Here is a 14,146-nt window from a genome sequence, read left to right on the forward strand (position 1 = left end):
TGCGCGCGCGCACATCTGCCACCCGCAGCCTGGCCAAGATATACTATTCCTACTTTTCTTTCCTTTTTTTTTTTTTTTAAAGTAAAAGTCTTCAGTGGCACATAATGCACTGCAGTGAAGGCTGCTTTGCAGGTTGAGTTTGAGGACGGAAAAGGTGCGTGCGTGACGACGAAGACGGTGATGATGATTCTGCTGCGCGTGACGCAGGCTCGCAGCAGAGGCAGATCCGCGGAGCAGGCAGGCAGACAGGAGCTGGGCTGAGGCAGCAGCATCCGCACCAGCAGCAGGTCGAAGCTCGCCTTTCCGCGCCTCTCTTCAGGCTTCCAGATGCTCCGGCTCGGCTGCAGGATGTGCGGCTTCTCCGCCTTGCTCTCGGTGCTGCTGGCTGGACTCGCAGCGGCGTCCTCGGATCTGTTTGACAACCAACTGGGCGATATCAATTACTGCAAAAAACAATGCCAGCTCACCATCAAAAACAAAAGCCCCGCGAAAGTAAGTTGTTCCTTATTGCCGGAGGGTAAGCGGTCGTTTGCAGGGGGCGGAATATCAAGCGGACGGCGTCATGCTGTAGTAGCTGATTTATGAGCAAAGAAATAAAAATGATTTTTTTTTTTTTTTTTTTTTATTAAATCGTCTGTTTTGGCACGAAAATCAATTAACAGTGTGAAAACCGTCAGAATAAGCAAGATAGGATCTGTGCGTAATGGACACGTTCGCTCTGGTGTTTCGTTGCGTTCCTTTTGGATGCGACGGCGCACAAACAGGCCGAAAAGATGCAGCTCGTTTTGGTCTGCACCTTAAAAGGCCAAGTCCAAGATGTGAACTGCATTCAGCCTCATCCTGAGGTGTACCTGCTTAACACTGCACCAGCGACTGACCTTCTCTCAGTCCGCAAGCAGAATGGAGGAGCTGGCAGAATATTATCGTGCACCATTAAAACATTTATTGACAGTTTTACTCGACGTCTCCCAGCGCAGACAAGGCCAGACTGGACGGGAGCGGGATTTGTTGATATGATGGTTGAGAATTTCTCCCACTTTCCCTGGCTTAGGGCATCAGCTATAGGTTGCTTTTTATTCCCACCACCACCACCTCCTCCTCCTCCCCCTCCTACGTCTTCTCTCCTGCCTCCAGGTGTGGTTCAGACAACCTGCAAGGCAGCAGCAGAACTGCAGAGCGAATCTCAGTCACCTGCTTGAAGCCAGCGATGGAATATATGTTGACTTTTTAGGCTGATCTTGCTTGACAATAGCAACTTTGAATATGTTGTATTAGGCATCCACTGTAAATATCAGAAAGCCTCTCATGGCTTGGGATAGACACACTTTTCTTATTTTTGGCTCAAGCGACTCAACACAGGAAGGCAGTAAAGATGATGAAAAGGCTGCAATAAAACGTCCATGGTCGCAGTGAGGGATTCTCTTTGTCTCTTCTCTCCTCATCAGAGGGCGCTGTTTCTCTACTTTGCAGAGAAAATTGAGCCATGATGCAATGAAGTTCAGAATTTTGATCTTGCATTCCCATCACCGCAGTTTAAAACAACTTGCTCATTATCGTAGGCTTCATTTGACAGTCGGAAAAAGCCTCTTATAAACTGTTATGACGGCTGCAACATGTCATTAAGAGATGCCATGACCCATCTACGTTGCACTTCCAAACCTTCCAGACAAGGTTAACATGCAGTTTATTCAAGATTACTGGAGGCATCTCTAATATTGAATCTGTTTCCATCTTTCTTCCCTTTATCTGGCTGCTAGGACTCTATAATGAACGCCTGTCACCGTGGTTGTCGCCTCTACTCTATCTGCCAGTTCGTCAATGGAAACGCTGGATTTAATACCAGCAAGGAGGAATGCCAGGGAGGTGAGTCAGTGTCTCTGTTGGGCTGTTTGTTTGGATGACTTTAATGGCGTTTAAAGCAGAAGCTGCTGAGGCATGGAGCAGGATTAAGTTGTCACCTTCTGCCGACCGTAACAAAAGGCGCTGCTGTGCTAGAATTTTCTAAAAAGTACAATGTGCTGAAAAGTAGAGGGTTTCAAAACCATAAGCGGTTTGCAGCGACATCAAATCTAGGATTGATTCAGGTCAACATCAAACTGCTGAACACCCCAGTTCTGATCAGTTTTGCAGTGTTTTCTGAAAACTGGAGGTCTCAGTATTGGTGGGTAATTTGCTCATCTTTAAACTGCTATATTGGAAATCAATTATTTGATTTGCCATCCAGACTGCAGTTGTCCATTTTCCTCCTCATTTCAGCAACAGTAACTTAGAGAGAAGAGTCTATATGAGGGCAAAAGGATGCATTATCATTCTGCCTTACCTGTTTTATCCTGCTGTAGAGCCCCTTACATACTCTCTGTCATGCTCACTCATTTGTTTTATTTCTTCATTTGCACAAGAAGCTTTCTCTTCCTTTTGTGTCTTTGTGTTTATTCCTTCAATATTCTTTCAAGCTTTTCACAGTTCCCTATTCTTTTTTCACAGCCTGCCAGGAGGCATACATGAAGCTGCTGGAGCAGGAGGCCTGCAGCACTGGCTGTGGCAGCCAACCCTCTGAACCTGAGATCAAGAGGAGGAAGGTGAAAAAAGCCATAATGTGGTCAATAAATTCACATACAAACACTCTCACGCCTACACATGGTGAAGGGTGCTGTAAAGCCCAGTGTGACACAAAGAGTGTTTAAATATTAAGCCTCAAACTACATGTATGTCCAAATGCAGTTAGTTTGTGTAACTGCATGTGCTGGCTTCTCTTTCACAGCTGAGGGCCATGACTTTGCGCCCAAAGCCCCCCTCTGTGATGGAAGCTGTGTCCAGCTGGTGCAATGACATTGTCAGCTCCGCCCAGAGCTTCATCTCCTCCACCTGGACCTTTTACCTGCAGGCTGATGACGGAAAGGTTGTGGTTTTCCAGGTAAGATCCAACTAAGGCTACAAATTTTGGGGCTTTACAATCAATGGGATTTTGAACAGCGCCTAACAGATAAGGTCTAATATATCTATTTTAATGATATGTTGGGTGTTAAGGCCATAACTTATGATTCAGATCATTTTCATTCTCATGAAACAATCACTTGTCTGCTGTTCTATAGCTCAAGGTCTGACCATACTGGACGAGACCGCTCCTATCTGCACAGAAATGAATCAGCATCGCATGAAAGTGATCACTCATAGCTTATTTGTATTGATTAACTTTGACCTTCTAAGAGGACAAGCAGACCATACTGGAGTTCCTAGCAGCAACAGGCATAACGGTATTTAAAAGTAAGATTGTAATAGCTTTTCTTGAGACTGTTAGAAAGTCTTAAGAATATATAATGTTTAAAGCAATAAGGTATTGTTTTAAAGGTTCCCACTAAGAGGAGGATTTAATACCAAGATGGGAAAGTATTTGGAGACGTTGTGTGCCTGAGTTCATTGGGCAGTGAGTTCCATTATATGGGAGCCTCTAATACCAGCCTGAGCTGTGGGAATAATCAACAGGACTCTCTTCTTGGATCTCAGTGTTCTGGAGGTGCACATACCAATAAGTCCAGTATGTATTTAGGAGCCAAACCACTTAAAGCTTTAATGGTGAACAGCAAGGTTTTAAAATCAATACAAAGTCTAGCAGGACGCCAGCGAGGGGAGGCGTGTTCAGTCCCAGTAACAACTCTGCAGCGTTTTTCCACCAACTAGATGTGATGGAGAGAGCTGCGGCTGATACCAGAGCACGTTGTATAAGAGTTATCTGTGCAAACATAGAAAAACAGCAAGTCAACAGCTGAAATAAATGCCTTTTCAGTGTTGAGATTATCTTAAGCTGGAAAAAGCAAGACTGAGCTCCACGTTTTACTTTTGCATCAAAACAGATGTTATCAAATATTGTCCCGAGATTCATGTGCACATTCATTTGACAGACTTTTAGGATTAGCACCATAACAGAGCTGATGGTCTTAAGGAGACCAAACACAACAACCCCAAAGTCAACTGTCTTGTAATTTTAGAACACTTTGGGCCAGACATGAGACAAGCTACGACAATAAGCATACATTGATATGTGGTCTTAAAATGCAAGTTAAACATCGTAATCTTGAATGAGTTTTGAATTTTTGGTTTTTTTTAAAGGCCATATTATTAATCTAAAGTTATATTGTGTGTCTTGAATAGAAATAAGATAAACACAAGAAAAAGGAATTTTATTATCTTTCACATGGGCCTTTTTGGATGAACACAGAGCTGCTTTTTAGACCAATCAGGTGAAATTTGATCATTTCTCACGGCACACTAGTGTGCCATGGCACAGTGGTTGAAAAACACTGCTCTAACCTCAAGAAGCAAACAATGCAACCCCATTTTCATGGCAGCTGGAGCCAATTTCTCTTCATATTGAGCAAGTGAACTTAAAAGACAAAATGAATCACACCTACAGGCAGTTCAAAGCCAGTTGACCTACACCGTGTTACTTTGGAAACGAAACGAGAGCAGACCCCAACACCAGCATAACATGCTAACTCCATGCCATATAATCTCAGAGATCTCATCCCATTGTGCTCCACTCATGGAACCATTAAGATGCTCACCCATTAAGAAGTGTATTTATTTATTCAATCTGTGCAGATGCAGAATTTCACCTCTTCACTGTGAAAGTTTAGCTCACAATATTTATTTTTTTTATTTTTTGATGGTGTTTTCACAAATTCACCACAGACTTATTTACGTAATGCTGCAAAATGCTGAATAAAGAAAAAGAAATGAATAATACCAAGATAATTTCCCACTCTATTTGCTTTGAATTGTGGGTTCCAAATAAGCCAGGAGACTCAGATATATTATTTGATATGGTAACCTCTGCTTCCTGTTAAAAACTGTCAATCAGCTGTGTGGTGCGCCGATGTTTGGCCAAAAGATCTATTTGAGAGTTTGTGCATGTACAGTATACAGGTTGAGAGAGTCAGTGGACAAACGGTTGTTAAATTCTTTAAATTGCCATCTTTTTTTTCCTACAGCACTTTAATTGTTTATAAATGTCTTCTTAAATTATGACACAGCCTTCAGTTCTGTGCATATCTGATGAGCGCGACAGGTCCAGCTGGGGTTAACTCACATAAAGATGTGGCTTTGTTGCAAGATATAACAGAGAATATATCACTTAAAATAAAACCTTGCTTGTGACTGATACTTTTAATTTGAGAATATTAACTTTAAGGGGAAAAGAGGCTTTTTATACACCCCTACTTTTTCCCAATTACACTGGGGATATTAGTCAGTTTGAATTTTGATAAATAACCCCTCTACTTTTCTAATATCTAAAGAATAAATATGATATAGTTTATGTCTAAGCTTTCCCAGAGCTTTGTGCTGTCAAAGGGGAATTTATAGATAAAGGAACATTTTTCAAAAGTCAACACCATAAACCACCTATATATTAAAGTTATATTAAGATTCGGTCTGTCTAACCACAAGGCTACTCAATCATATCCTCCTAATTCAAAAAACCAACCCGAAACCTGCCTCTACGTCAAATGTTTTTCTGTTTGGATAAGTGACTTTGATGGCAATTTTAGCAACATAATTAAAGGCTTCGATGTGAAATGATAGTATTTATGCACCCTAACCTATACACAAGCACGTCTGTATGAAAGAGAGCTGTCTTATAAGCGGAAATTTGGTGTTACCTACGAGAATCTGGGTGTAGACTGAGCTGTAATGTTCCACATCATATAGTGCAATACATCAAGCGCAGAGCATGAATTTCACAACTTTTATTTTGGACCTGGGTGATGGATGTTTGCTCTTTGTGGCAGTGACGTGCTGACTGAAGCGGCGAGGAGCAGCTAGCCTCAGTGGGCAGCGAAGGAACTGCCAGGCTTGGTTTTAGTGGGAAGCTGGCACACCGCCACCAACTTGACAGATTGACTCTCTCAGTGTTAAAACAACAGAAAAAGTCCAACTAAGTCGAGGGACTGCAAAAGAGAAGAGGTGGGGGCAGGGGGGGGGCACGCCGGCTGGTGCTTGAAATACAAATGAGGCGAATATCCACAAAGAGCTGACAGTCCACATGCACTTACCTTTTCCAGTGTGTGTACTTGTGAGGCTTCATGTTTAGAGAATAAATGTGCAGCTTCAAGCATCCTTACCAGTCCGAACCAGTCAGCAGAAGATTATAGTGGTGATGTAAATTATGTATGATAATGTCACAATTATAAAACAGAAAAACTTGTAATTTCGAAGAAAAATGGGTTAAAATATAATTTTCATCTCTGTCATAAAAGTCGTCTTATCTTGAGATTTCATTCACTGATAGGACAGCAGTGTTAGCGAGTCTTTGTGGAATGAAGACCTCCTCCAACTGGTCCTGCAGAACAAATAGAGCTTGGTGCTCAGCTGAATGTGAGGAGAGATATCATAAGCCCATGTGTTCTTGGCGACAGCATTAGTCCTTCTGCCTGAATGGATGTCAAAGAGAAAAGCAGAACAGATGAGAGATGGAGGAGGCTGAAGGACATGTGACCATAGTTTGAACACTTTCCCACTTTAAAATATTTTTTGCAAAATCTAAACTTTACATAGTGCTTTAAAAAAATGACAAACATGTTTTGTTTTTTTTTACCTGCAGTGGATTAATGTGAGTATTATTCTGTTATGTCAAGTAAATTTGGGTGTGAATATGGTTTATAAACACATCATACTAAAGGTGCCTTCATACTAAAGTAAACCTCTGTAATGGAGAATAAACATAACCAATTACTCCGCCCAAAGACATGCATGTTAGGTGAATTCGTTACTCTAAATTGCCCAGTGGTTGTTTGTCTCTGTGTGGCCCTGCGATGGAGTGGCGAGCTGTCCAGGGTGTACCCCACCTTTTGCCCAAAGACTGCTGGGATAAGCTCCAGCTTCCCTCCAACCCTTCATTGGACTAAGCGGTTCGGAGAATGAATGAATGAATGTATTAAATAGTGCATATTTTTATCTGACTAACATTGTAATATTGGAGCTAACACTCATTTTTTTCTCATCTATTTTCTACATTTCAACAATGTTTTTATTATTTTGTGCTGTTGTGTTGTAGAGAAGAAATAACGTATTTGTTTTATTATTAAGGCACACCCAAGCATTTCTTTTTTTGGGACAGTTAGCCTGTCAAAATGACAATCAAAGTACACAAAGCACCCAGCAATGTCCAAACGTAACCAAGAAAGGGACATTTTAAGGGGTGTAAATCCTCCTTTGCCACTTGTACTCCCTCCCATAATCCCCTTCAGATGCAGATCAAGCTCTGTTCATTCTGGAAGTCACATCTATGCAGTCAGCACACGATTATCACCTCCCCTAATGTCTTCTGTTGTCTCTACCTACATTTTCCACTGACTGTCTGGTTCCGTTGCATGTCAGATAACATTCGTCACTCAGGGCAATAAGCTTAACTGTGAAATAACGGCTTTCATTTAGAGGATTTGAGGTGTTTTGGGATGCAAACTAAGCACCACATCCCTTAAGTAATAACTACACATTGCAGTGCTTAAATCTTCTATTTGCATTATTAAAATACTTAAAGTTGCTACATGACAAGTTTCCCATGCTGCAAACTAAAATAATCTGAAAAGAATCCGCATTAAAGTGTTTGACACAGCAAGAAAATTCACAGCAACACAAGTACGTCAATCAGTAGATAATTGGGAGGATGATGCTGCAGTGGGGAAGGTTGGCAGTGTGTTACTGCTGCTGTGGCTAAAGGAGGGTCAGCAGTACAGAAACAAAATCCTCTTTTAATGAGTTCTCTGGGTAAACATCATTTTCACAAACTGACTACAAACTGCTTGTGTGATTTTTTTTTTTATTTTAAAGAATGCTATCCCACTTATAATTTCATTTAATTATATTAATTGCTAAAATCATATGAAAAGATAACAATAGCTGCAAAAAATCTCAGTATAAACGAAGTATAAAATAGATAGTTCTGATAGAACTTTTAATGACATTTGTCACCCAGGTGTTGGAGCTTTCTTTTCTGCTTTTGTCGCTTGGAGGGGGTGTGGTTGCGTCGGCTTGATCGGACTCATCCTTAAACACAAGTCATTCCTTATGTCTTGCTCTCACACAGACGCACACACACTCTCACATTCACTCACACGTAATCACTAATAGCTGTTTTTCCTGGTTAATGACAGATAACAAAAATCTTGCTGTTTAATTGCAACAGCTCAACAAACATCTGGATCTGTCTCATGAAGGAAAAGTCAAGCAAGGAAACACATGCACAACATCGGAACAATTTAAAAATAAACTTTCTTTTAAAAAAAAAATGCACTAAAAATATAAATCCTGTTTTATGTTTGCTGCTCTATGTTCAATTTAGCTGTTACGTAAGACTGGACTGGGATAACTACTGCGTGGACATGTCCACCAGTTGAGGGTGTCCTCAAAAAGGCTGTCAAGTTTCTCGCAGTGAACTACAAAGATGAAATGATTGCATTTGCTGAAAATCTTTGCTGTGTGTCTCCCTCTGTCTGTCCTCAGAGTCAGCCAGAGATGGAGTACTCCATGCCTGAGCTCCAGGCTCCTCGATCCAACGTGGCTGACAAACCCTGGCCTCAGGTCCACTCTCACACCCAGAGACCCCATGGTAAGAACATATATATGCACACAAACATGTGCATCATGCTATGAAGAGCAGAGCTTGCATTGTATGTTGCAGTATTTGATCATTGCGCCTCCTGAACACATTAGCATTAAATTTGTGTGTATTTCCTGTATATATGTAGCAGGCGTGAGAGGGCATGGAGAGAGGGGAGCTGCCAAAGCTGCGGGAAAAGGGAAGCACCCAGTCCAGCACTCAGAGGACCCCACAGCTGAGCACGACTTCCTGGGCTGCATGTCAAGGTTACACGCCCTGATAAAAGTTAAAATGACTCAAACTGAGGTCATAAAGTGAGCTAATTTTACTCTTAATGGTTTAGTAAAACAAATCCCAATTATTTTTTACAGCATATATTAAACAGCTACAATCCAGTTGTATACTTTGACAATGTCTAGCTTTCAGATCCATCCACACTTACTGCATAACTAACTGCTTTACCTTCTTATGATACTGTAAAAGAGACAGATTAAAGTATGAGTCTAACTTAGATTAGCCTTAGTCTAAGTCAGATTTACTTGTATAGAACTGATATACAGCCAAAGTTATCTCGGGGTACATTAAAGACATAGTCTGATTCAATACGGTTGTAAACCATTTCATCATGTCAGATTGAACGAAGCCATAAGTGTCAGAAATGGTCCAGATGAGAGCTAATGTGTCTAAGTTACATTCAAATGTAATTTAATTCATTATAAACTGAATTAGTTCAGTTTGTGATGAAGGCACTTGTCACGTGTACCTTAGTCTTAACGGGAAAATCAGAAAAACAAAACAACTGTTTGTGGGAAACATCTGCTATCATGCAAACACTGCTGATTATTTGATGCATTTATTTATTGTAGTTGACAGTGATGCTATTTGTCACGCCAGCTCTTTTCTGGTCCTGCTCTTTTGTTCTCCAGACGTTCAGGCCTTCCACGGTGGATCTTAGCTGCTTGTCTCTTCCTGTCCATAATGGTCATGCTGTGGCTCAGCTGTGCCAGCCTTGTCACTGCACCGGAACAGCATATCAAGACGCAGGTACACCTCCAGAATAGCACAGCGACCTTTTTAACCAACTACTGTCTGGAATCTCTCCAGAAATGACACAAATCCATACCTGTACAGAACTAAGCTGTTCTATTCTGAGCGTGACAAATGTTTGCAACAGGCAGATAATACTTGGTTCTTATCTACAGCAACTACAGCGCTATATTATGTTTGTCTTTTTCCTCTCAGGGGGGTTAATTCTCCACACTCCCTCCACTTATTTCATCTGGAGTCAGTCATTTCAGTATTGGTTATGCAATAGGCTGTTTTTGTGTGCCGCACACAAATAACCAAAAGGTTTTTTCATACTGGAGCAATTCTCTAAATCTGTTTGAAGCGTTTACTGGATTTTCCAGTAGTTTATAGTTGTTGTTTTGTTTTTTTGTTTTTTTTTACTATTAAAGCAACAGTGATCTTTATCAGCCATTTAGACATATAACTGACAACATAAATCACTTTACATCACTAAAACTGTCTGCTACCTTTGGTCCTCTTCACCTTATCAAAGGCTGGGTTACCAGGGCAACAGATCTACAGCAACTTCTTCCCAAGAGGTCTAAAAGCAGGCTTGTAGATGACCACAGCTGATAAAGCTATTACAGAAAGTGATAATGAAACCACGTCAAATGAAAAAGTCAAGTGGTATTTTTGTCGTTGGAGGCGCGCGTAAATGAACGCTTACCCATTTAACCATTCATATCTTTCCTGTATTCTTTTTTTTTCTTCTTCTTAGCTGAGTATTAATGGAGATAAGGAGTTTCTGGAGCATGTCCACAAAGTCAACCCATACCACCTGAGTCCCATGATTGCCGTCACCATGAAGCAATCAGAGGAGCTGCAGGAAGCAGGGCCGCTGCCGGTTAAAGTTGACCTCAACAAGACATGCGTTTAGAGAAAATGAACAGGAGAGCTGCTGTTTTGTTTCCTTTGGTGACCATATCTAAGCTCTGTGGCCCATCAGTGACACAAACGCATCACCCACCCACTCAATCAGTCTGCAGGATTTTTAAAAAACCTATTCTAAAAAGCATGGCACCCTCTTGTCATTGAAGATCCTCAGAAACATCCTTCCAGTTAGCTGAAAATGCCTGGTTCCTTGTACAGTTCAGATTCCTGCGAGCACATCCTCAGATTATCAGTAATGATCCGCCTGCTTGTTGCTTATTGATGAGACTGCGCCCTTGTCTCAGAGCCACATGCGAGACAAGCTGACAGGACAGATTACAGCTGAATGTTGTCGTTTTTCATGTCTGCTTCAGAAAAACACTGACACTCGCCCTACATTTCATTTTCTTCCTTCGAGTTGAGCTTAATTAAAGTTGCTCGCATGGAGCAACGGGGATAAAATAAATCAGAGTGAGAAGATAAATGAAAAATGAGCAAAATACTTGACAGTGCTTTCAGGAAACAAATGCTGTAGCTCGCAGTTTAGGATCTGTTTACATAATCAGCATTACAAGCTGTTTGGTGGCTTCGCCTTTGCAAGCGAGCTAACAGAAGAGTCCAAGTGAGTAATCCTCAAAAGAGCAACAAAAACAAAATTAGTGGGTTTTATAATATAATTCTTGCTTGTGTTTGCATGTATCTGCAACTGTACACGTTCATCAGAGCTGAACATACTGAAACTACTCGATCTGGGCGTGCTGTTTGAGGATAAGGGAATCTAAAACCTTTATTTGTTTTCCTCTCTACTCATTCTGAATCACCTTCACGAGTTACCAGATGAATAGTGTTGCTGAAGTGCCATAAACAGTTAATCCATCATTGAAATGTAAATGCTCTATGTGTAAAATCATTGCAGCACAGACAGAAGACGCTCTGGAGGAAGATGCACCTATTACTGTATTATTATTTTCCTATTTTTATTCTATTACGGCTCTTCTATCACTTCAAGAGTTTGTAGCTGTTACATGTGCCATGTGCTTTCTAATAGCTGACTATTTTGTATGTCCTAGAAGCACATACTGAAGGATAACCTCTGTAATAATGTGTAATGCAAAGCTTTTAATATAGACTTTTGTTATTGAATGGAGTTGCACAGTCTTAGAGAAGATTTTCTGTTTTCCTTTCAGTGCTTTTGATGTCTTGTAATGCTCTCTTTTATCCCAGGCTATGTAGACAATAAACAGTGCATGCAAGTGATTTTTTGATAGTTTATCGCCATGCCAGTATGGCACAGCTCTAGTGCAGATCAGTGATTTTTCTTTATTTTATTTTAATTTTTTCACATTTATAGAAGGCATTGAATAGAATGTGTATTGATGAATGATGATACCCTCATAATTTAAAGTGAGGACTCTTGATTAAAAAGCCATCTAATCAATAAATGTACCGGTTCAAGTTGAAGGCATCTTCGAAGGAAGATGATATGAATTTCCATACTGTTTCCTGTCCTTTTTATCTGTCGGATTATTTTCAGTTCAATGAAATCTTCAACATGATTAAATAAAGTGTTTTCATTGTAAATAAATAACAAGTGTAGCACTTTTTTCTTTTAGAAAGAAAAGTATTGATCATGTGGGTGATCCCCATTCTGTTGGATGAATATGTGCATTTGAGCATACTGGTGTATGTGATTACTTGAACTATGTGTAGCAGTGTACGGATACCTAAACTAGAGAAGCAACCAAAAACTCACTCCATCCACATCTGATCAGCTCCTAAAACTACAGGTCAGGTTCCTTTATGCTTCTCCAACAGGCCTTCATGCTTTTGACAAGAATCAGGACTCAGGCTGCAGAGATTTGCTCCTGGAGTAGCACACAAGTCCAGCTTCTACATCATTCAGTTGGTATTTAATAGAGTCAAAGCCAGAGCTTAAGGCAGGCACATCAAATCAAAGTTCACCTGTAAGGCTTAAACAAAGCAGTTTATAAACTTTGCTTTATGTTAAGAGATACTGACAAAAAAAAAGGAGTGCACCTTTTAAAACCTGATATCTGCCAGGTGAGGAACATTGAGAACAAATAGATGCCAAATTGTGCCAATATGGTCATTTTGGAGGCTTTTCCTTAAGTGTTTGTACTAAATCTTTCCTAATTTTGGTTTTGTCTCACTTATCAGAGTTTTCTCCCAGAGAGATGAAGTTCACGTGTTGTAGGATGATGTGAGAGGTTTAGAGCTACAGCTGCGTCAGTCCAAAAGGATGTTCATATTCATCCTGACAGGCTTTTTAAGGTGAGCCTGAAACTTTTTTTCTTTAATTTGTGCAATGTACCATCATCATTTATTCTTCTAAATTAACACATCTGCTAATATTTACCTATCTTAACACATCACACAAGTGTTCCCTTTAGATCAACTTCATAAGTATTCAAATCAACCCTTGTAGCTACAGGAATATAGTAATGTCATTGTTGTAATGACCAGCAAAAAGAAACAGGGTTTAAAAGGTGAAATATCATTTAAGCTTTATTCAACAACAACTGCTGTGATATTATTTAAAAATGACACTGTCAATTAAATGTTATTTAAAGTCAATCACAGAAAGCCTTTTCTACTTCATTGCTTCAACATGTTTCCAGTTGTGTAGTAAGTCATTCAATCCACTGGGGGGCAGCAGATTTTAAGGGGTTGCTTGAGAAGCTCCAGATTGTATTTGGAGAATTGGCCCCTGTTTGGAGTTCAGAAGAAAACCTGAGCAGTATTTATTTGGAGCATCAGAGGTAACAGTTTTTACTCTATTCTTATCAGTGAGATGTCTTGACTCCTAATTTAATTCTGCATTTATGTGTAAAGACAGGATTAAATAAAAGCGTCAGAAAAACATACATTATCGCCAAGTGAGTGCAACACTACTGCTGGGAAAGCTGCTAAGCATCCTCAAGGGCTTAAAGTACACCGCCAATAAAACCCTAACCTAAAAATAAGCGAAGAAAAGACAAGAGAAAGGACATGCAGACAGAAATGTGCGTAGGTTTCTCTGTGACGGTATCAAAAACAGACTAGAAATGTTGACTTCAAAGAGCACAAAACAAGGGCAGCACAACAGAGCTTCCAGTGCATGTGTCCAATTAGCATAACATGCTGGTTGGCTGTCTGAAAGACAGACAGACAGAATCAAATATCAAAACATGCCTCAGCTGTGACACATAATCAAAGGGTTGCAGCTTCTCTATGTGTGGGTGTTACATTACATTACCCCATGATGGTTTGACAGAATACAATTAAAAGTGGGCGACATTGCTGCTGCTGGTCACTGGCATGACGTCTCCATGAAGGCAGCGCTCCCCATTAACACGGCTGTATGTGTCAACAAGTGATGACGGATAATACAAGCCTGAATATGGTCGGATGTATTGAATGTAGATATAAAAATATGAACTGAGAACAAAATCATCCAGCTGATTTTTTTTAGTCACAGCAGGTCAACTTGTCGGAGTGTTGTCTGGGCAGAAGGTGCACATCTTTGTTTTTACCTCCCTATTCAGATGTGGATTAGAGCTTTGGCATGTCTGCCATACATTGAGGCACTTTAGATAAAGAGAGGAAAATTGC

At 40.4% G+C, this 14,146-nt stretch overlaps 1 protein-coding gene across 1 annotated transcript; it reads left to right on the plus strand.

Annotated features, from left to right (window-relative positions):
• Positions 1 to 327: 327 nt before the first annotated feature.
• tmem59l (transmembrane protein 59-like) lies at positions 328 to 10,541 on the plus strand (the record flags this gene model as incomplete). Its single annotated transcript, XM_079244462.1, has 8 exons — positions 328 to 492; positions 1,758 to 1,863; positions 2,485 to 2,579; positions 2,762 to 2,914; positions 8,500 to 8,605; positions 8,745 to 8,862; positions 9,523 to 9,640; positions 10,383 to 10,541. 8 exons carry the CDS (start codon positions 328 to 330, stop codon positions 10,539 to 10,541), a joined length of 1,020 nt encoding a protein of 339 aa, XP_079100588.1.
• Positions 10,542 to 14,146: the final 3,605 nt, after the last annotated feature.

This window comes from Telmatherina bonti (genome assembly GCF_933228915.1).
Source record: "Telmatherina bonti genome assembly, chromosome: 8".
NCBI lineage: Eukaryota > Metazoa > Chordata > Actinopteri > Atheriniformes > Telmatherinidae > Telmatherina > Telmatherina bonti.